At 47.1% G+C, this 24,359-nt stretch overlaps 1 protein-coding gene across 2 annotated transcripts in view; it reads left to right on the top strand.

Annotated features, from left to right (window-relative positions):
- Positions 1-24,359, top strand: part of LOC105921885 (metabotropic glutamate receptor 7) — an 84,807-nt gene that overhangs the window by 7,450 nt on the left and 52,998 nt on the right. For both annotated transcript variants that reach the window (XM_036151703.1, XM_036151704.1), the window contains exon 2: positions 22,309-22,525. In XM_036151703.1, the coding sequence (XP_036007596.1) occupies positions 22,309-22,525 (217 nt within the window). The remainder of the gene's footprint in view (positions 1-22,308; positions 22,526-24,359) is intronic.

Here is a 24,359-nt window from a genome sequence, read left to right as displayed (position 1 = left end):
CGTGCGGGTTTAAGCAGCTTAATTAGCAGTTATTCACTGATAAGGTCTTTGACCGTCTTTGTTCTGCTGCTCCTGTCTTTACACTTTGGAGCAGCTACACTTCATGCCACGTTCTCTCTGGGTTTAGGAGCAACGTTTGCTTTAATCTGCAGATATTATTTCTGCTTTTACAGAGTTGAGTGTTCAGACCAGCCTACAGAACCAAAACAGTAGAATTTATCATAAATAACTCAATTCAGGTCTTTATTTAAGCCCCGACCAGAAGAATCCGATCATTTGAACCTTTATGTTTAATAGTTCTGATGTTTGTTTTAACGAGTTCCTTCATTATTTACTGCGTCTTTAATATCTGAGCGTCTCTTTATGGATCGCCTCACATGTGATGTCATGTCCCAGCCGGCTTTTTATTGGCCGTCGGGTCGGTTCTTGCTATGCGACTGGGTCCAGGTCCCAGACTTATAAAACTCAATAGAGTGATAAATAAATGGAGTGCTGTGTCCAGTTTATTGTTTGTATTTTCTCTTAATTGCACGGCGGTCATGATGATGTAATTAATGGAGAGAGGAGGAGGCCTGGATGATGCTGCTGCTGTTTGCATGATGTCTGCTGCAGTGAGCTGCCGTTAGAACAGCGCCTAATGAGCCTTCACCTCTGTCCCACCCATTAACTCCCATTACCAGCAGCAGCAGCCGCCCTGCTGATGGCAACAAAACATATTTATCTTCTGAAAGCATATGAACCACCTACTGCTCCAATTATGGGACACGTTGGGTACGGGGGGCGATTAGTGACACTCTATTAGAAGCAGAAAGCAGCCAAATTGTGTTGTTTTGATCAAACGCTTCAGATTCGCTTTGTTCCCAGATTAACAGCTGACAGAGGCAGCGGGCGCTCCTCACCTGCTCACCTGGACCGGGCCGCGCAGGTGTGACAGGTGTGACAGCCGCGCCCAGACCGCCCAGAAAAGACCTTATTCTTAAGCTGGTTCCAGCTGTTCTGTGATTTTAACTGAACAGAACCAGAGAACATCAGAAAATCTAAATTCATTAGCACCAGAATGCTGACGTCTGTATATCATAGTTTAATAAACGAGGCAGGAAGTGTTGAAGTAAAGAAAGCCGACCAGAGTTTCTACACGCAGGAAATGTTTTATCTGATGGAAGAAACTAGATTAATTATGTAAAATTCATTAATTAACAACAGCTTTTCATTTAATAATGTCTTCTTATTTTACCCTTATTAAAGACCCGTACATGTAAACATGCTCCGTAGAAATGTGCTCAGAAGTTGGAAAAGAATCAGCTGGAATGCTTGAATGATGAATCCTGTCAACGTTTGCCGTAAACCTTCAACCCCGCAGAGCTGCAGGTATCCATCGCAGCGTTAGCAGCAGAAATAATAATAATAATAATAATCACATTTCCCCAGCAGCCAATCAGAGCAAAGCGGTCAGAGGACACGTTTAAATGCAGCTAAGCTCAGCTGGGATCATAGCAGGAGGTCCGGAGCTCAGGCTGCAGCTGGGGAATGTCCTGCAGAACCTCTGGTTCCTCTGGTGGACCCGTCTGGGCCCAGTGAGGAAAAGCATGAAGGTCTCCTGATAAAAGAGGCAACAAGTTGCTGTTGAAGCTGCGGTTGGTTTGAGGCCGCTGCCAGGTCCCTGAATGGCTGCAGCTGATTGGCTGCTGAGGAGCGAGCCGTCAGCCTGGATGAACCTGTGTGAGCCGTGATGCACGGCCTCGCTGTGAGGCTGAAGATCAAACGCAGCTCCACCTCAGCTCCTCCAGCTGATTGTGGGAGCGGATAAACGACGAGCGTCGGCGCCTCGTCTGATGAATAAACTTAAAGCCGTTAAATGAATCAGAGAGACACTGAACACTGATGATAGCAGCAGATTCACAGCAGTGTTTATTAATGTCTCCAGATAACGCTCAGTACAAACAGGTCACTGCTGTGTTTACACTCTTCTTCTGTGCTGGAGGACCCAGTGATGCTTGTTACCATGGATACGGCTCGGCGCGGCATGAAGAGCCTGTTAATTACAGGTCAGCGTAGCCGCTTGACAGACAGAAAACGATATTAACTGATGATCTGACGCTGCGGGAGGAGCTGAAGCTTCGCTGCTGGACTCAGAACCAGCGCCAAGTTCTCCTTCCTGTCGGATCCGTCTGACTGGATCAGAACCAAAGCTGGGCTCCTGCAGGGAAGTCTGACCTCAGGACACTTTACCGCTGACCGAGTGTCAGGACCAGGCCGCCTCAGACCGCCGCTCTGCGAGGTGATGGAGGCGGTGAGGCAGATTGATGGAGGCGTCTCAGAGACGCTCCATAGCGACGCTCCATAGCGACGCAGCTCTCTGCTGCTTGCTGACTGTTTCTGACCGTCAGGCTGGGCGTCCAGGCTAACCTCATCCTGATCAGACCTTTGCTGCTTCATTAAACCTCTCACCATCAAACAGGACGTCTTATCTTCCAATGCAGGTTCTCCTTCCTCTGACCTCCTGTAACAAGTGGAATAAAATGGACACCCTGACCCTGGCACCGACAGACATCCCATAATGTCAGGAAGGAGACGTGTTTGGTCTGTTGTGGGAACCTCCTGCTGACGTACGGCTCACAGACGCTGGTGCAGCAGACCCAGAGCAGGGGAGAGTATCAGGAGCGCCGTAAGGAGCCTTAGGGTCACATTTGGCTTCTGCTCTTAAAGGATTGCATAAAACCATAAAAACTAGAATCCGTCTGCTCATCTTCAAACAAAGGATATTCTCCAAGCAGTCGCCCCGATAGCGTTAGCTTGGCCTTCTTGGGCCTGAACAGAACTTTGCACCAATCAGCAACGTTCTGCTGCCGGCAGAACCTTGCAGCTTTCAGAAAGCAAGATGGCGCCAGCTGAGCGTCCTGCGACGCCTCCTCTAAGGTGACAGCGCCGCCGGGTCCAAGACCGACCCGATCTGCGGGGTGAGGGTCACTTCACCTCCTTCGTTCCTCCGCTGAACGGCGCCGACTCGCTCGGCTCCGTCACAGACGTGTAGACGCCTGATTGAGCGTCAGTGTCGCCGCCATCTTGGAACTGGCGTAGTGGAGCGGTTCAGAGCAGATGTCTGATTCATGAGCTGCGTGGATCGGTACCGACCGCTTCCAGAACGAGCCAGACGTACTGCATCACCTTCCATCCATCCATCCATGGATGTGTTTCCCTGCATCACCAGGGAAACACCGTCAACTCCTGGTGGTATTTTAACATAATTTATCTGTCTGTGGCTCCGTTGCTGCTCATGGCGTCACACTTCCGGTCACCTGGTCAGGTTGTGCTAAATAAACTCTGAAGCGCTCATTTACTGACAGAAAGCATGAAACAGAAATGAAATCTGATAAACCAACAGGGCAACAATTTAATCAGAGAACAACATCTTTCAGAACATCTAGAACTGTTCTAGATGGGCTCGTTAGGGTCAAGGTTCTGGTATCATCAGTGCGTGATGATGGACCTCACAGTTTGCCATTAATGATGATATAAAGAGAGCTCCAGCTAAATGAACCAGAGGATTCTGACTAAACTGTGAGCCTCAGGAAGGTCCTGAGTGGGTACTAGTTGTTCTGGTCAGGTTCATGGGTAACAACTGAGGAGAACCCTGCAGAACCTGGGTTCCTCTGTGGAGCCTGACTCCTGGTGCTGTGTAGAGGTTCTGCAGGCCTCGCTGGCAGCAGCAGCACAGCGGCTGGCCTGCCAATCAGCAGCGAGCGTTCCCCTGTCAGCACGGCTCACGTTGCCGGGCTGATCGCTGCGTCTCTCTCGCCTACGGTGCAGAAATGCTCCACTTTGACTTCTTCACTGAACGAGGACTTCTCTGGTAAACCTCCGTGAACTGGAGCGGATCCATGCAGACGGCCCGGCACCGTGGCTCACCTCAGCAGACATTGTTCTGCTAGAACCTGCCTGCGGTTCTGTAGAACATTCCTGTGGGACGGGCTGCGTGCTCTAATTAAGGGTTTCATTATTTCTGTGAGTCACTCCTGCTTGTTCTCCCCGCTCTGCATCCTGAGGTGAGGCTCATTATTCTGCTTCCTAAAGTCTTTAAAGCGCCGCTGGTCCCAGATCTGCGTCTGAAGCTCCTCAGCATCGTTCCTCAGAGGGAGAACCGTGCTGAAGCTGGAGCGCCTCCGTCAGGCCCAGCTTGGTAGGTTCTGGATGGACTGGGCCCTCATGAGGACGGCGGTGATGTTCTCTGATAAAAACCTCTGCCCAGACCTGGTTCTGCTGAACCGTCTGGGCAGAGATCCAGATGAATCCCAAGAACAACGAGCCAGCGGGCCGCTTTGGGTCGTCCGTTATCAGAACTCTGGACTCCACCGTCCCAAACTGACCCAGTCCGTTCCTCTGGTCTGTCACAGAGTTCTGGGTCAACTCGCTCAGCTTCTATAGTCTGTCTGAGTTCTGGACCTGGACTGCTTTGCCCTCGGTGCCCGGCCCGTACTAGCTCAGTATCAGAGGAGCCCGATGATCCGGTCCAGATGATGGCATGTGCATGGGTTGGTTGCCAAGTCTGCTAATTCTAAGCCACTTTGGGCTTGTTTATCTCTGGATTGTCTTGCATATTTCATTAGTTGTGGTTTGCGGGTTTTTTAGCTTGTTTTTGAAAATGAAGTTGTTTGTTCGGGCTTTGCTTGTTTTCCTGGTTACCGCAGCCAGAGCTATGAAGTGACCTGTGTATTCATAATAATAGATGAGTGCAGAACACAATAAATATATAACTGGTGATTAGAAGCGGTATAGTACAGTCATGTACTACCGTGTGGCAGGTTGCTTGTTTCTCTTGCTAGATCTGGCAACACCAGAATTCAGGCGAGAAGAAATCTATTTTACAGAAGGAAGCCGTAACTTTAATAATCTTATTGAAATGTTAAGTGGGACTTATCACTTCTTTATGTGTTTAAAACTCTTTAATTCGATATCTTTTCATATAAACGCAGGTGTTTTCTTTAAATGTTGAGTTTTCTGCATAAAGTTCAGCCATCAGCAGCCATGTTCTTTTATTCTCTGGGGGATAGTCACATGACCTGATCGCACGCAAACGTAAATGATTCCACTGAGACTGATATAGTTTATTCATTTTTACAATCTTTAACATGTGATGCAGCGCCCCCTGCAGCGTGGAAGCTGCAGTCAGCAGATAAAGGCGGCTCTGAATCGTCTTCACAGAGATCTTTAGAGCTCAGTAACAGTGGTGGATAAATGAGTCCGTCGGGTTAGTTGATGATCATTGGAAGCCCATGCAGCGCTGTGGTCCTCCAAAAGTCTCCACCAGGAAACTGGGAACACAAACCAGTGCATCCTTTGCCTCACCTGAATCCGTCTGTCCCGGTTCTGTTCTGCAGGCAGACATGTGGAGAATGACCGGTTCAGCACATGAAACACAGTTTATACATAAAAGCCAAACAAGACAAACTGACATGGAGATAATGGGGCCATGACCCATAAAGTGATGCAGTAATTCACCTCTGAGGCTCCACGGCTGCAGCCGTCAGACTTCTTCCTTCCAGCAAACGTTTTGTTGAATTACAGCAGAAATGTCTGCATGAAGACATCTGAAGACGTCTGAAGAAATCTTCAGACATCTGAAGATGTCTGAAGATGTCTGTAGATGTCCAGGTGGACTTAAAGGGTGTTTGAGGTCATTCAGCCTGACTTTCAACATCTTTGTTGAGGCTGGACTGGATGGAGAAGCTAAAATTGGCTATAAAACTGACATCCACTGTTTCTTTAAAGTCGTCTTTAACCTTCTTCCTCGGCCTCCAGCAGCTTTGGAGCATCGGTTCTGAAGGTCAGAATGACTTCGTCTTTGTTTCCTCCATCCATGGTGGTGCCTCCTTCCCTTCTTTGTCAGCCAGAATCTGGGCTGATTATTCAACACGAAGCTTCCTTTCCTAGTGAACATTTCCGCCTCATCAGACTCCAAGTCACTCCGGGCCGACCAATCAGAACGCTGACAGCGAACAGACCTGAGACGGAGCAGCAGACCTCCAGCTGCTGGAAGCCTCTGAGTGTCTCTGGAGCTGAGCACGTTTAAACTTTAACATGTTATTCATCAGCTGTTGAAATATCAGTGAGGAAAAATGTGATGATTAGCAGCGTTCGTTTCCTCTGACCGTGGATGAGGCCGAAGTGTGGATGATGTTTCATGTTCTGCTGTCTTCACCTTCAGTTCCTGCAGAACATCCTGCAGAACATCCTGCAGAACATCCTGCTGCTTCCTGCTGTCTCAAAGCAGCAGAACTCTGTCTGTGACGCTGCCTCCATCCAAACAGGCAGTCGGTGACTGCAGTTCAGGTGTAAACCAGAGGCGGGGCTTCTGAGTGATGTCACAGGTGGAGGTGTTCACGTCAGAGATAAACGTTCCTGAAGCTCCCATTGTTGACCCAAACCGCTTTTAGGTGAAACAACGGCAGCGTCTTGGAGCCTGGTGGACTGGGTGGCAGGTTGTAGCAGGGTGGTGATGATGATGATGATGATGATGGTAATGAAGATGATAAAGATGATGATGACAACGACAACGGTGATGATGATGATGATGACGAAGACGACGGTGATGATGATTATGACGATGATGATGGTGATAACGATGATGATGAGGATGACGATGATGATGATGATGGTAATGAAGATGATAAAGATGATGATGACGACGACGACGGTGATGATGATTATGACGGTGATGATGATGAAGATGATGGTGATGATGATGATGATAATGATGAGGATGGTGATGAAGATGATAAAGATGATGATGACGACGACAACGGTGATGATGATGATGATGGTGATGATGATTATGATGAAGATGATGATGATGATGGTAATGAAGATGATAATGATGATGGTGATGATGATAAAGATGATGATGAGGAAGACGACGGTGACGATGATGACAACGGTGATGATGACGGTGATGATGATGACGACGGTGATGATGACGGTGATGATGATGACGACGGTGATGATGATGATGGTGATGATGATGATGATGATGATGGTGGATGACTGTGATCACCACCGCTTCAGAACCCTTTAGAACCGTGTGACCATGAAGAAGACAGAGAGTGAAACTCTAACAAACCAAATATGAATCAACTGCTTCTTGCAGCTGAGCACTGAGACTTCACGGTGTGTTCAAGGTCCACCTCGTGGTGCGTTCAAGGACGTGTCTTCACTTAATCTCTACCTAAGCCTGAATCTGGACTCTAATGGTGATGAGTGTTAGTTAAGGAGGCAGCAGACATGTTTGCCTCCTTCGGGTTGGAACCAGCAGGAGGAGAGAGACGCTGTGATGTGGCCGTTAAAACATCTCTATTGATTTAAGGCTGACTTCCTCTGAGCATCATCAGGGAGTGGAACCACACACAGGCTCGTTACGAGTCCTGCTCCAGGCGTCCAGAGACCGCTGCTGGTCCACAGCTCATTACTACCAGGGAAATAAATCAAACGCTCCAGCACGCTCATAAATCCATAAGAAACAAGCAAACAGGCTCCTAACGCTCTGTCACATGGACTTCCTGCCAAATCAACATCTGCTAACACAAGGCCGGCTGCCTTGCTCAGAGGCACTGATGACGTGGATCAGGTAGGGAATCTGCCACGTTCTCCAGGTGTTTGGGTTTCCTTTGAGCGTTTGTCTGACTGAAGGTTCGTCTCTCCTGCCTGTTTTTCCAGGCGATGAGACAAGCAGGCAAATAAATATCTGAAAGCTTTTAACCCATAAATGGATCAACAGAACGTTGATGAGGAAGAGCTGCAGGTTCTATTCACAGTGACCTGCAGGATGCTGCTGGATCTACCTGCTGTCCTCCAGCAAGCTGCACTAATATCCTCTGCAGGAAAACCCAACAGACTCTAAACAATAATTTAACTATACTCAAACATTTAAGGAGTTAAAATTAAATTAATGTAAAATTAAAATGTAAAAAGAAGGATTTTTAACTGATGTTCTACTGAACCAAACATCTGATTTAATTACATTTATTTCTGCAGCACATTTCTGCAGGGGGGGGGGGGTTCTTCTGGGATGGTTTACAGTAATGAAGGGTGTTATGTAAGATGGAGCCGGGCCATTATGGCCGGCGTGAGGAGCAGTGGAGTTCTGACCTGATGAAGAGGAGCAGAGGAAATGGGATTCCTCAGAGGTGAGCCTGTCAGCTGCTGCTGCTGCTGCTGCTGCTGCTGCTGCTGCTGCGTGTTGGATTAACTGTAACTGTATTCATAATGAGCTGTTTGGGCTCCCAGCCAGAACAGCAATAATGGAGTCTAACGGCCATGGAAGCATGAATGGACTCCTCTGCACTGTGAGGGCAAACAATGTTCCTCCGCTTAGAAATATTACAGAAATAAAAGAAGGCGGCTGTCGCACTTTGCTTGATGTGTGAGCTGAAAGTCAATTCCTGGTCCAGAATGAGTCCGAGGTTCGTTACAGAGAACCGATAAGAAAGCAGAGCAGGAACGAGTTCAGAGGACGAGGAAATTAAATTAGTGTTAGCTGAATTTAAGAAAAGAAAGTCATGATCCTCCTCCATGATGGATGGAAGGATGGATGGATGGATGGATGGATGGATGGATGGATGGAAGGGCGGGCGGGCGGACAGACGGACGAACAAACGGATGGATGGATGGATGGATGGATGGATGGATGGATGGATGGTGGATGGATGGAGGGATGGATGGATGGATGGATGGATGGATGGATGGATGGATGGATGGATGGATGTGTGGGTGGGTGGATGGATGGATGGATGGATGGATGGATGTGTGGGTGGATGGATGGATGGAGGGATGGATGGATGGAAGGATGGATGGATGGATGGATGGATGGATGGATGGATGATGGATGGATGGAAGGATGGATGGATGGATGGATGGATGGATGGATGGATGGATGATGGATGGTGGATGGATGGATGGATTGATGGATGGATGGATGGATGGATGGTGGATGGATGGAGGGATGGATGGATGGAAGGATGGATGGATGGTGGATGGATGGATGGATGGATGGAGGGATGGATGGATGGAGGGATGGATGGAGGGATGGATGGAGGGATGGATGGATGGATGGATGGTGGATGGATGGAGGGATGGATGGATGGATGGAAGGATGGATGGATGGTGGATGGATGGAGGGATGGATGGATGGATGGATGGATGGATGGTGGATGGATGGAGGGATGGATGGATGGAAGGATGGATGGATGGAAGGATGGATGGATGGATGGTGGATGGATGGATGGATGGAGGGATGGATGGATGGATGGATGGTGGATGGATGGATGGATGGAGGGATGGATGGATGGATGGATGGTGGATGGATGGAGGGATGGATGGAGGGATGAATGGATGGTGGATGGATGGAGGGATGGATGGATGGATGGATGGATGGATGGATGGATGGATGGATGGATGGATGAAGCTACATTTCCTCCATTTCTCAGGACATCTAAACTTGATGAAGGCCCTCAGGGAGCTCCTGCTGCCATGTCTGGTTCTGGTTCTGGTTCTAATTCTGGTTCTGCTGGAGGTTCTCCTCCCTCTTAAAGGGGAGTTTTCCTCTCCACTGTCGCTTCATGCATGCTGGTATGAGGGATTGCTGCAAACAGAAACTGTTTTACCAGTTCTCCATATTTCTGTAATCAGATTTTTGTAGTTTTTTGCAGAGATGATGTGAATCTGGACGATGGACACTAAATGGATCAGAACCTTCATTAAAAAACATAAAAAATGTCTTAAACTCAGCAGGCAGCACAGAAAACAGGCAGACAGGACGCTCTGACATGATCTAACATGATCATGTCAGATCATGTCATGTTTGTATCGATGATGCAAAGCATGATTTCCTTTACTGACTGGTGAGGATGACTGAGGAGCTGTGATGAAGATGGAGGCGCTCTGATTGGAGCCCGTCAGCAGGCTGTAAATACAGCTTCTGTTTGTGGACCGGGTCCCGTGGGCTCCACTGGCGTCTCGTGAGGAGGGAGGGAGGAAGAGGAGCAGACAGACGAGGATGAAGAAGAGATAAACAGAAGTGAAGCAAGAGGCCGATTAAACAGAACCTGCTGACAGCAGCTGGTCAGGAGCTCCTGATTGGACTGTTAAACATGGAGGACCTTCATCGTTTAAAGCTACTGTAGTCGTTAGCAGCAGACAGAGTCAGCGTGTAACAGGCATTTAGAAAACCAGCAGAACCTGGAACTCCAGGAGGTCCAGAGGTCCTTAACGAGCCTCAACACCAGAGCTGCCAGCTGGAAGCCTGTTGAACTCCTTCATGGAACCCAGCGTGGAGAACCATGTCAGATGTTCCCATCAGATGCTGCAGGAACGTTTCTGAAAACTCAAAGCAACGTGGTGGAAGACAGGAGTCAGTGTTGGGAGCAGTTCAGACAAACCAGCAAAACCAGACTCAGGTCCAGAAGAGCCAGTGGGGCCTAAACAGAAGCTGAAGATGGACCAAGTGATGAACGTGGTGCACTGGCTGAGAAGATGGTGCTGAAACACCTGTAGGTACCTTCTGATGAGGTCCAGCCTCCATCTGCTCCATCACTGGTGCTTCATCAGGAGGAGCTTCTGGGTCTTCTTCAGGCCTTCAGCTCTGAGCCCAGCAGGACGTTTCCTTCCAGCAGCAGAACCTGGAGAGAGACTAATAAACATGAATGAAGCTGAAGAAGACCTGAAGAAAACTTCTAAGAGAAAAACAAACTAGGCTGGAATAAACCAGGAAACTAAAGATTAACCTGAAAACTCCAAATGAGAAGATCCCAATAAACTGCAATGAAAAAGTCCAAAGAGAAGATCTCTAAATCCAGACTCTGCTGTCATTCTCCTCCTCTGATGCTCCTCTTTCATGGGGGGGGTCATTTCCTTACCTCTGGTCCCCCTCATTACCCAGACGATTCTCAGATTTATTCCCTGTTAAAGAAGCCAGGATGTAGTGATCCACAGCATCGTCTCTCTGCCTCTGTGTTAAGCAGTTTTCTTTCCCTGTGAGTATAATGATAGTTTTCAGCACTTTGGTTGGCATTATTGTGGATAATGCTACAGTCACATGTTCTGTTTCTTAGCTATTAATGAACACAGAGCAGGAGACGAACCCGTCTCTGATAGAAAGTAACTTTTTATCAGAGTTTTTACCTGTTATTGATCTACCTTTCAGTGAATTAGAGCTTTTTATCAAATGATTGCTGTATTTATTATCTCTGTGAGGCTGTGGAAGAGTGCATGGAGATAAGTCCTTCATGGGGGGGTGCATGGCAGCATGGAGACCCCTGACCCACATAGGATGGTTCCAGCAGGGAGGAACCATCTGCTGGGGAACCAAGCCTCCATCCTGGTTAGAGCAGAACGTCTGGATGGATCCTCCTTTACTGAGAACAATGTTCCTAAAAGAGATAAAGACCTGAAATGGTTGATTTTTAGGTGGAACAGTTTGAAACTTTAATAACATGTTGGTTGTTTTCCTTTTTTTGATGAACGGATCTGGTTTAGAACCTGCAATCAGGAACGTGTTAGAATCACATTGGGTTGTTGTTCTAAATATTGAAAGAGAGAACATGTTGATTTTCTCCATTGATTATAAGCTGAATTCTTTATTAATTATAAGCTGAATTCTTTATTGATTATAAGCTGAATTCTTCATTAATTATAAGCTGAATTCTTTATTAATTATAAGCTGAATTCTTTATTGATTATAAGCTGAATTCTTTATTAATTATAAGATGAATTCTTTATTGACTATAAGATGAATTCTTCATTGATTATAAGCTGAATTCTTTATTAATTATAAGCTGAATTCTTTATTGATTATAAGATGAATTCTTCATTGATTATAAGCTGAATTCTTTATTGATTATAAGCTGAATTCTTTATTGATTATAAGATGAATTCTTCATTGATTATAAGCTGAATTCTTTATTGATTATAAGCTGAATTCTTTATTGATTATAAGCTGAATTCTTTATTGATTATAAGATGAATTCTTCATTGATTATAAGCTGAATTCTTTATTAATTATAAGCTGAATTCTTTATTGATTATAAGATGAATTCTTCATTGATTATAAGCTGAATTCTTTATTGATTATAAGCTGAATTCTTTATTGATTATAAGATGAATTCTTCATTGATTATAAGCTGAATTCTTTATTGATTATAAGCTGAATTCTTTATTGATTATAAGATGAATTCTTTATTGATTATAAGATGAATTCTTCATTGATTATAAGCTGAATTCTTTATTAATTATAAGCTGAATTCTTTATTGATTATAAGCTGAATTCTTTATTGATTATAAGATGAATTCTTCATTGATTATAAGCTGAATTCTTGATTGATTATAAGCTGAATTCTTTATTGATTATAAGATGAATTCTTTATTGATTATAAGATGAATTCTTCATTGATTATAAGCTGAATTCTTTATTAATTATAAGCTGAATTCTTTATTGATTATAAGATGAATTCTTCATTGATTATAAGCTGAATTCTTTATTGATTATAAGCTGAATTCTTTATTGATTATAAGATGAATTCTTCATTGATTATAAGCTGAATTCTTTATTGATTATAAGATGAATTCTTCATTGATTACAAGCTGAATTCTTTATTGATTATAAGCTGAATTCTTTATTGATTATAAGATGAATTCTTTATTGATTATAAGATGAATTCTTCATTGATTATAAGCTGAATTCTTTATTAATTATAAGCTGAATTCTTTATTGATTATAAGATGAATTCTTCATTGATTATAAGCTGAATTCTTTATTGATTATAAGATGAATTCTTCATTGATTATAAGCTGAATTCTTTATTGATTATAAGCTGAATTCTTTATTAATTATAAGCTGAATTCTTTATTGATTATAAGATGAATTCTTTATTGATTATAAGATGAATTCTTCATTGATTATAAGCTGAATTCTTTATTGATTATAAGCTGAATTCTTTATTAATTATAAGCTGAATTCTTTATTGATTATAAGATGAATTCTTCATTGATTATAAGCTGAATTCTTTATTGATTATAAGCTGAATTCTTTATTGATTATAAGATGAATTCTTCATTGATTATAAGCTGAATTCTTTATTGATTATAAGCTGAATTCTTTATTGATTATAAGCTGAATTCTTTATTAATTATAAGCTGAATTCTTTATTGATTATAAGCTGAATTCTTTATTAATTATAAGCTGAATTCTTTATTGATTATAAGATGAATTCTTTATTAATTATAATCTGAATTCTTTATTAATTATAAGCTGAATTCTTTATTGATTATAAGCTGAATTCTTTATTGATTATAAGCTGAATTCTTTATTAATTATAAGTTGAATTCTTTATTATTTATAATCTGAATTCTTCATTAATTATAATCTGAATTCTTTATTAATTATAATCTGAATTCTTTATTGATTATAATCTGAAAACAGCCAGAGCTCTGAGGTATAATGAGGCTAACTGAGGATGCGGCTCTGACTCACAGGTCAGATCACATCTCAGAGTAAAGGTGACGTCTTTCCTCTCAGAGCGTCCAGCTGGAGATGTTCTCTGTGGCCTGTGGAGCTGCAGAAGATGGAACCAGGGTTCCTGCAGGGTTCCCCAGCAGACGCGTAGTAAAGCCTGATGAGTCTGGACCTTTATTAGTTCTGATAAAGCGGCGCTGAAAGCTTCCTGCAGCCTCACTCCCAGGCTGCAGATGCTAAAGTCAGACAATAAAAGACGGAACGTTCCTGCTGCTCTGCAGTCGTTTGGTAAACGCAGAAAAGCAAAAGTCATTTATCTTCCACAGGAAGTTAAAGCTGCAGCACTTTTAAACGAATGTTCCTGTCAGCACTAAAAAGCCGACTCATCAATTATTTCTTTCTGGTAACGTCTGCAGAGAACCCTGCGTTCACCTGCTGCTGTCTGGACCTCGTTAACCTGGGAGAACCTGCTGGGTCCGCTTCCCCGGGTTCCTCAGAGGAGGAGGCCTCTCTCTGTAGAACCTCAGGATTTCATGGACTTCTGGAGGTTCTGCGGCTGATTCATGGTTCTTACTGGGCCCAGCCACCAGGTGGTACCACCAGGCTCCAGACCAGGGCCCAAAGCCTCACAGATGTAGGAGGCCATGCAGGGGTTCTCTGAAGGTTCTAGCATGGTCCTTCATGACGTTGACTGGAGCACCACAGAACCTTGATGCTCTCCTTTTTCAGCCATTGGGTTCTAGATCTGAGGATGTGGAACCTGGGCTAAAGCTGCTGAAGTCCTGCTCTCTCCTAGCATGGTCCACCTGAGCAGCTCTCTGAAGGCCTGAGATGTGAAGAACGTTCTTCCCAACCAGGTGAACTCTGGTTCTACCAGAACGTCTCTGAGCGCTGCTCTTGGTGACGTTCTGCAGCCACAGCTGTCTCCACTGTGACCAGCAGAACCAGAGGACGTCAGCTCTGGACCCTGAGGAACCAGCGCAGATGTTAGATGTTCTCCTGGTTCTGGTGGACCAGGGGAACATCTACAGGCTGGAGAACATTGCTTCTTTAGGACCTTCCATCCAGCAGGAGGTCCTGCAGATAAAGCAGGACCTCCTGATCTCCTCCAGGACCTGTCCTCCTCCTCTATCTCTCTCTCTCTTCTTCTCATCCCTCCATACTTTCCTTCATCCTCTCAGCTCTCCATCCTCCTCCTCCTCTTCCTCCTCCTCCTCTTCCTCCTCCTCCTCTTCCTCGTCTGTATTCAGATCAGCTGCTGCTGAAGCAGCTCAGCAGGATTTCCATTTTCAGCCTGATGTAAAATTTATTGCTCGTCTGCTGCTGAGATCAAATACATGTTGGTGAAGCTGGCCTGGAAACCGCTGGCCTCACACACACACACACACACACACACTCACACACTCACACACACACACAGTAACACACACACACACACACACACACAATAACACACAGTAACACACACACAATAACACACACACACACACACACACATGGTTACACAATTACACAATCACACACACACACACACTCAGTAACACACAATAACACACACACACTCACACACACACACACAATGACACACACACACACACACAGTAACACACTCTCACACACACAGTAACACATAGTAACACACACACACACACACACACACACACACACCCACACACACAATAACACACACACACACACACAGTAACACACTCTCACACACACACACACACAATAACACACACACACAGTAACATATTAACACACACACAAACACACACACACCTACTGTGTTACCAGCGGCTGATCCAGGTCCAGCCTGTGAAGATGTGTTGGTTCTGCCGGGTCAGCAGCAGCTGGGACCTGGTGAAATGGTGAAGTGGTGAAGTGATGAAGTGGTGAAGTGGTGAAGTGGTGAACGGTACCGGGTCGGTCCTGGAACGGGTCAGAACCGCTGACTGAGAGAATCAGTCTGATTACAGAATTCTGCAGATTTACTCTGAGACACTGTGGACACTGGTTCTATGGACTTTATTAGCGGTTCTGGAACCAGCAGTGAGACTTGTCGGACCTGCTGACAGCGCCTGGTTCCCACGCCTCCAGAATCGTCAGAACCGGTTCTGGAGCAGCCTGGGAGTCAGAGCTGGTCAGAAGGCCAGTGGGCTGTAGGTGTGTGTGCTGACTGAACCCGCTAAGGTTCTGTGGGTTCTGCTGTACCACTGAAGCCAGAACCAAAGCTGTTGTATGGAGCGGGCTGATGCTTCAGTCCTTGAACCAGAACCGGGCTGGACTGAGCAGGTCCGAGTGGGTTCTGAAGGGTTCTCCTCCTCTAAACTCTGGCTCTGTGCAGCGACTGTAGAGCAGACTCAGCTAATTATGCAGATGTATTCTGACCCGCAGACCCGGCTCATTAGAACCTCCTGCTATCCTTGTCAAGCCGGGCCCGCTACAAACGAGCCGGGTCCGCTTCGGCCCGGCTGCTTGCATAATGGATGCAGGTGGTGCCACAGCGAGACGCTTGTTCTGCTGCCGCCTTGGTATGCGGCGCTGCAAACACCAGCAGCGCATCAGAACCCATGCTGCAGGTTCTGCTGCAGGTTCTGCTGCAGGTCCTGCTGCCATGCTGCAGGTTCTGCTGCAGGTTCTGCTGCAGGTTCTGCTGCCGCCTTGGTATGCGGCGCTGCAAACACCAGCAGCGCATCAGAGCCCAGGCCGCAGCTGCTGCACTGCTGCAGGTTCTGCTGCTGCAGGTTCTGCTGCAGGTTCTGCTGCCATGCTGCAGGTTCTGCTGCAGGTTCTGCTGCAAGTTCTGCTGCTGCAGGTTCTGCTGCCATGCTGCAGGTTCTGCTGCAGGTTCTGCTGCACCTTGGTATGCGGCGCTGCAAACACCAGCAGCGCATCAGAGCCCAGGCCGCAGGTTCTGCTGCAGGTTCTACTGCCATGCTGCAGGTTCTGCTGCAGGTTCTGCTGCAGGTTCTGCTGCCGCCTTGGTATGCGGCGCTGCAAACACCAGCAGCGCATCAGAGCCCAGGCTGCAGCTGCTGCACTGCTGCAGGTTCTGCTGCCATGCTGCAGGTTCTGCTGCAGGTTCTGCTGCAGGTTCTGCTGCTGCAGGTTCTGCTGCAGGTTCTGCTGCCACCTTGGTATGCGGCGCTGCAAACACCAGCAGCGCATCAGAGCCCAGGCTGCAGGTTCTGCTGCAGGTTCTGCTGCAGGTTCTGCTGCCGCCTTGGTATGCGGCGCTGCAAACACCAGCAGCGCATCAGAGCCCAGGCTGCAGGTTCTGCTGCAGGTTCTGCTGCCATGCTGCAGGTTCTGCTGCAGGTTCTGCTGCACGTTCTGCTGCAGGTTCTGCTGCCATGCTGGAGGTTCTGCTGCAGGTTCTGCTGCCGTGCTGCAGGTTCTGCTGCAGGTTCTGCTGCCATGCTGCAGGTTCTGCTGCAGGTTCTACTGCAGGTTCTGCTGCAGGTAAATATTCAGGTAGACGACATCCTGTGGAATAACGGCCAGGTAAACGTCCTCCTTTGGGCCGCAGGTGTTTGTTACACGTTAAACATTTCTACGTTTATTTATGTCACCTGGATGTTTACCTGTGAGGAACACCTGAGCAGCAAAGCTCTTCCCTCATTCCTGTAAAATACTGTCAACAGTAAAGCTGGTTCTGAGTCATTCGGGTCGAGGCCTGGACTTTGACCTGCTGCTGTGACAGGAAATAGAAACATCACTTCCTGTTTAGCTCCTGCAGCAGAGAAAGGAGCTCCTGTCCTCCTCAGGAGCAGATCTGCTGGAGCCTCCTGCAGCCTCAGCCTCCCTGATCCAGGAGTGTTCTCCTCATCCTCTAGAACCAAGCCTCCCAGGCTGCCTTGAAGCTGGTTCTGGAGGTCCTGTGGGCTCCTTTCAGAGGCTGCAGTGTCCCTCCAGGACCTGAAGACACACCTGTCCTCCTCTGAAGCCTGAAGACGTTACGTCTCCATCAGAAGTCCTAAAGCTGCAGTCAGTCAGAGCTTAGCTTCCAGCATGAAGAGAGGAGACCAGGATTCTGCTCACTTCCTAAATCTACGCTCGTTTAAATCGTTTCCTCGTCTGTGAGGAAGACTTTGCGCTGCGGCTGCATCAGGGAGCAGCTCAGCCGTCCTCTGAAGGCCGCAGAGGGACGCTCCATTGTTCTCTGCAGCAGCTATCTGCTGGAACACGCCCGGCGCCGAGCCGGACGACATTTAGCACGGCTGCAGAGAACCCGGCGCTGCTGAGAGGTTCATGTGGGAGAGAGATAGGAACGGCCAGAGAAGGTCCGCTCCACGCTGGAGGGTGTGAGAGCAGCTGCTAGCAGACCTGTGAAACAGAAAGGTTCTGCTCAGGTTCTACGACGAGGATCCAGAGACAGGTGGCTCAGGTGTAGGTGAACGTCACAGAACATCACAGAACGTCACAGAACGTCACAGAACAGAGACTCTGGTTTCATTTAGTCAGAAAAACAGCAGAAAACCCGGAGAAGCCGTTCAGGTTCTGTGAGAAGTTCCTCCTGTTTTATCGGCTTTTTATCTGCAGAGTAAAGAATGGAACAAAGCAGAAGCCCAACGCTCCTCATTCATCACAGCTCGGCCCAGAAGAACCCAGAGGAACAAATGGAGAACCAGCGCCGCTGGTGAGGAGGACCAGAGCTTCTCTGAGGAAGTTCATCCTGTCTGCTGCGCTGAGGACGGAGCAGGAAGGTGAAGCTCCAGCTTCACTCCGTCTAACCGCTGAGATGAAGCTCCTCTGTGGGACCAGAGGGAGGAGCAGAGTGGTGGACAGAGGTGGAACGTGTCCGTCAGGTCCGCTTAGGAACCCAGAGATGTGACCCCACAAGAAAACCCTGAAGGAATCACCTGGAGCTTCTTTCCAGCAGGGGGCGCTCATCAGACCCAGACTGCCTTACCTCCACCTGAACCAGGTTAACTGCTGCCTGCAGACCTCCTCCATGCCCTGCTGCATGGCTGTGGACAGCGTCCTCCTCTGCTCGGGTTCTGCTGGAGAACCCATAAGTCCGTCTGATGGTTCCACGGCCGTGACGCTGAAAACCTCCAGGATCAACCTGTGTTCAGGGAACCTCCAGGTGGTAACGTAGCTCTCATGGCTGCTCGCCCTGCTGGGTTCTGTGGGGTTCTGTGGGGTTCTGCTGGGTTCTGAGGTCAGGCTTCTGACAGCAGGACCAGAACCAACCGTAGGAACCAGCCAGCTCAGCCGTTTGGTCTGAGACGCTGGTCATGAGCAGGAAGCAGGTTTATCCGTGACCCGGCGGCGGTACTTGTGTTCCCAGCGCAGCGCTCCTAGTCTGGTTCCTAGTCTGGTTCCTAGTCTGGTTCCTAGTCTGGTTCCTAGTCTGGTTCCAGGACGTCCCTCTGGGCTAAAGCTGCAGCTGTGGAGGATGGAGGGAACGTTGAAGTCCTTCAGTGAGACGCAGTTAGAGCTGATGACCACAGGAGCAATGAGGAGGACTCAGCTCCGTTCCTGTCCTCTAGTCTTGCCTCTGTTTCTGTCTGAAGTCTGATCCATGAAGTCTGCTCCTGGAGACCCAGCACAGCTGTGTGTTACTGTGTGTGATTAAGTGTCACCAGGACTTGTTGATGTCCAGGCTTCAGTCTGGATCCAGGTACGCACCTCCACCTGTAGGTTCACCTGCAGGTTCAGCTGCAGGTTCAGCTGCAGGTTCAGCTGCAGGTTCAGCTGCAGGTTCAGCTGCAGGTTCAGCTGCGGTCACGCCGCCTCTCAGGTTGTTTCATTGCAGCTGCTCAGGTGGCGACCTTTCTGTGTCCAGGGGAAGAAGGAGCGACAGCAGCAGGCGTGACAGAGACGTTTATGGGTCTCATCAATCATCTGGTCTGCAGCCAGGCTCCATCCTTTATTTTTCTGTTTATCCCTCTGGACTGCTCCTCAGAAGCATTCTGAACGTTTTATTATCCATAACTCTGTGACCACAGACGGTTCCTCTCAGACGTTCTGCTCCGACGTGAGAACCAGTGTCACTGTGGCAGAAAGCAGGCTGCTGCGTCTGTGACTGGGTCCAGCAGGTTCTGAGGGGCTGAGCGTGACTTCTGACAGCAGGTCCTGCTCTCTTCACCACGAGTGTTTGCTTCAGGGAGACGTGCAGCTCATCGCTCCCATGAGGCCGCGGCGCCGTGATCAAGAGCTCAGAGAGCGAGACGTCAGGTCCTCAGATCTGCAGCAAACGCCCCATGGACCTCCAGGGTGCTGCCGGTACCGACGAGGAGAAAAGCATCTGTTCAGATGGAGAGGAGCAGAAACTACGCCTGAAAAGCTCAGGAGGAGTCAGGAGCACAGCGAGAATCTGCAGCTGCTCCTAATCCAGCAGAAGGTCTTCTCCCAAACAGCCAGGAGACACTTTCTACCCTCAGGTTCCCTCAGCCGCCGACCTTCTCTGGTCCTGACAGGATCAGAGTTCAGTGGTTAGACGGTAGAGAGACCTTCTGCTGGTGGACACCTGCAGACCCTGAGGATGAAGGTGATGCCAGAGGCCAGAAGGACTCAGATGGTCTTTGTTCCATAGCTGCACTCTGACCTGGTACCACATCCCAGCTGTGCTGTTCTCTGATTTCAGGAAGCTAAGATCCTGGAAACAAGATGCCTTCAGGTCCACCTGGCAGACCTGGCACCCCCCCATGGCAGACCCCCATGGCAGACCCCCATGGCAGCCCCCCATGGCAGACACCTTTCAACCACTTCCTGCCATTTATTATCTATACTTAAAGCATTTCTCTTGTAGATAATAACAAGAGTAGAACCAAACGTGTGTCAACCTGGGGGCATGAAGGTGGTTCTGAGGAACATCAGGTTCTGTGGTGGCTTTGATGTTTACTGGGTTTCTGCTGTTCTGCTGCATCAGGGCTGAGTTTAATGGCGCTGTATTAATAAAACTGAACCGATGTAGAATAAAGAAAGTTTGTTGAAAGTTTCCAGGGAACCAGTGAAGCTGGAAATGAGACGTTTTGATGGAGATTGCTGGTTTTAGTCGCTTTGATCAGACCGTGTTCCACTTCTGGTGATTCTGTGATCATCTGGAGAAGTTCTCCATCTCCGGGTCACTGAGGCACAACGTAGAACAGGTTCTGGTTCTGTGGTCTGTCTTCTTTGGGTTCAGGGTTGCTGACAGCGAGAGGCAGAGCAGCACCTAAAGGCCACACAGTCACATGACAGGAAGTGACCTGTCTTCTTCTCTGGTTCTCCTTTAATTATTAGCATTTTTTATTTTTGGTTCTGTCAAATATCTTAAATATATATTCATCATTCTGATATATTTATATGATTTATTTGGAGAAAAACACTGCACAGATAATCACTGATAACAAAACCTTTCAGACTTTTTAAACGTACATGTTAAGTAGCAATGTCACAGTTAGTAGTAGTAACTTTTATTTGTCCCAATATGGGCAATTCTTGTGCAGTAGTAATAATAAACATTCACAGTTATGACCGGTTATAGTTCTGAAATGTTACAAGTTGTGATGAGATGACAAATAAAGCATAAATTGTGGAAGATTTCTCAACGAAACATGAATAAACCTGAGTTTTTCCATGAATTATACTATAGTTGGCTGGTAAACGTCGCTGTAAAGCTCAGGTCTTCTTTAGATGCACCAGAACCTTTAGAGCTGATCCTGGGTTCTGCAGAACCTCTGCTGACCTCAGCTTTTCTTTTCCTGAACCTGCTTCATGCAGATTAGCTGCAGACTGTTTGCAACAGAGATCTGAGCTACGGCCCAATTTACCACCAGTTCATTCAGGAACGTGTTTATTAGGAGGTGAGAATGAAATGAGTCCAGTGACCTTTGACCTGCTGGGAGCTTTAATCCACGCTGGATGCTAGCAGGATGGAAGGAGCAGCTTTAGGAGTTTCTCCACAGCTTTCCTGAACGATGGAGTTCATTTGATGGAGGCATTGACTAATCCCCTAACCTTTCACAGCTCTGCTGTAATTACTGGGACCGGGTCCACTCTGAGCCGGGTCAGAACCGTTTCCAGCTAACAGCGGCTTTCTCCTTCATAACTTTGATGACCTTCCAGAAATCCACAGCAGCTGACTGGAGAACTTCTGCCTGATAACAACACACCGTTTGGGTTTAATTAGAGCCGCTCAGAGGGCTCGGCCCAGAAGAACCCACTTCCTTCAGCGGGTCCAGTTAGCTCAGGAGCTCCATTGAGAGCAGAACTCTCCATACAAGAAGGTCTACAGGCGGATTGGGCAGCGCTAGGAGGACGGAGAAGACGGGCCGGTGCCGCTGGGTCAGGACAGATAAAATGACGTTTAATAGAATAAGTCCTGATTAGTTAAGGCATCACAGGGTCCAGATGATGATGAGTGGGTCAGAACAAAGCAGCAGAACCTTCTCCTCTGTAGGACGCTGAGCAGCTCTGACAGGAACCGTCTGTCTAGAGAGTTGAACTGATTTCTGGCTGTTGAAGAAGGAGATGGTGGACCTTCAGTAACTTTAACCATCTTCTGCTCCAGCCTTCAGGGCCGACGTCTTCCTCTGGCAGACGGAGAAAAGCTGCTGCTGTAAAAATAAAATAATACAGTTCTAACCCAAGGCTAGAGTAACAGTTTTAATCTACATTAACCTTCTCAGTCCTACAGAAGCTTTTCATGTGTGATGGATAATCAATCTAAAGCTGTTTACCTGAGAAAGAGGAATGTTTGCTTTGCAGGAGGCAGGAGGTCTTTCCAGTGAATCTTTCCAGTGAATCTTCTCCTGGTGGTCTCACTGGGAGGAGCTTTAACAAACAGGATAGTTATTCTTCTCCATTCCTCCTTCCAGATCCCTCAGGTCAGCTACGCCTCCACCGCCCCGGAGCTGAGCGACGACCGCCGCTACGACTTCTTCTCGCGGGTGGTTCCTCCAGACAGCTTCCAGGCCCAGGCCATGGTGGACATCGTGAAGGCCGTGGGCTGGAACTACGTCTCCACAGTGGCCTCTGAGGGCAGCTACGGGGAGAAGGGGGTGGACGCCTTCATGCAGCTCTCCAGAGAAGCAGGTGAGCTGCTCTGTGGTCTGCCTGCCCGGATTTCAACCGGCAGCTCTGTGTGGTCCCAGCAGTCTGTTTGCTGGAGCTCCAGATGGATGTTTGAGGGCTGAAACGTGTTGTTTGTGATATTAAAGCTGTGACTACGTCTCCATGAGTGAAATCTGCATTTATTAGATTTACTCAGAGAAAAACAAGCAGCAGATTAATGAAGATTTAACGCCGTCCGTCCGTCCGTCCTGCAGCTGCTGCTGTTAAGGCTGCTGTTGCCACGGCAACACCGCCTCCGGCTTGCGTCGCAGACGTCGGCCGGCTACAGGTTCAAAGTCTGTTCCCTGCAGCGGTTGGTCAGTCGGAGCAGAACCGGCGCCTCGGAGCCGCTGCCTGGCTGCCAGGACTGTGGCAGCGTTGAACCAGCAACCGCTCTGCGCTCCAGGAAGGACCGGAGTCCACCTGGAAGCCGTTGATGCCTGCTAGTTGAGGCGTTTCTGCAGCAGAGGGGATGCAGGCTGACGCAGTCGTTCAGAGAGCTGAAGCATCCTGATATTCTGAAACTGTGGAGATGTTTAAGGAGTTTAAGGAGAAACGATGTGAGACGATGTGTCTGTAGGTGAAATGTTGCTGTTTGAGGCTCTTTTAATGTGTTTATTGAATAATAGTTGAACTCGTTAAGCTGTTTACTTCCCAGGAGGGAATTAGAGATTCTCTTCTCTTTAATAATCATACAGATGAAATATTATGAGTGAAATGGTTAAAGCAATGTTTCACATTATTAGAATGAGCAGAAAGAGCTTTTTGTGTTTCAGTAAATAGAGCAAAACAAAAGCTGCAGAAAGTCAAATCTGAATGGAAGAGAAATGCTGCCATGCAATATGTAATGTAATAATTCTAATCATTGTTTTATTCCATGAATTAGCTCTTTATGATACAAGGATTGTTTTTACAGGTGATGTGGTTATAGATTTAAGGTACGTTCTGCATGTAGGAGCATATTTATTGAAATCTTAAGACCAATTCAAGATTTATATGAACGATAAATAACCAAATATTTATTCTCTGCATAATTTAACATGATAATATTCAATTTATGTACTATATAGATCAGTGCCTCCTTGGAATATGTGAAACTAATCTATAACACATACAGTTCTATGTTATTCTATGTTCTACTGTGGATAATCTGCATTTATTCCAGTAAAACAAGGATGGGATGCAAATAATCTGTCATTAATTCACATGTTCAGTTAATTATTGTGACCTGTCTGCAGCAAAGTTACGCTTTCAACCAGCAGGAATCTTTCCAGATGTAAAAAATAAATCAGATTAATGAAGCAGAGTTAGAAAGATAAAAAGGATGCGATGCTGAACTCAGAGTGAAGATCAGATTTTTAAAACAAATCAGAAGGCTTTGACTGAAACGTTGTCAGTGATTAAAGCGTTTTATTGAGAGAAACAGCCATTTGGCCTGAATTTGACGACACATGAGCAGCCGTTGGTTCAGGTTTCCATCGTTTTGTGTGAAACGTGGCTCAGAAACCTCGGCAGTGATCTGAACGCTCCCACCACTGAAACAAAAAGCGCTTTGCTCCTAAACGAGCTCAGATCAAACTGTTGACTCGCAGGAGCTTGAAAGGAATTAATTAGAGCTCCTGGTGTTGTTGATTGCTCTCTGAATAATCTCGCTGACATTTGCAGCAATCTGATGACTCTCTGCAGCTCAGCAGTTAGGAGGCGTCCTGACATTTGCGTGCAGGAGTTTTCAGGGGATTATGAAAGGACACGGCGGTGCCAGGGAGCATGGAGGACGCCCCACAGATCTTTCAGCTCCAGACGCCGGGCCAGTATT

This window comes from Fundulus heteroclitus, chromosome 20 (genome assembly GCF_011125445.2).
Source record: "Fundulus heteroclitus isolate FHET01 chromosome 20, MU-UCD_Fhet_4.1, whole genome shotgun sequence".
NCBI lineage: Eukaryota > Metazoa > Chordata > Actinopteri > Cyprinodontiformes > Fundulidae > Fundulus > Fundulus heteroclitus.
This window is presented reverse-complemented; position numbering and strand designations above follow the sequence as displayed.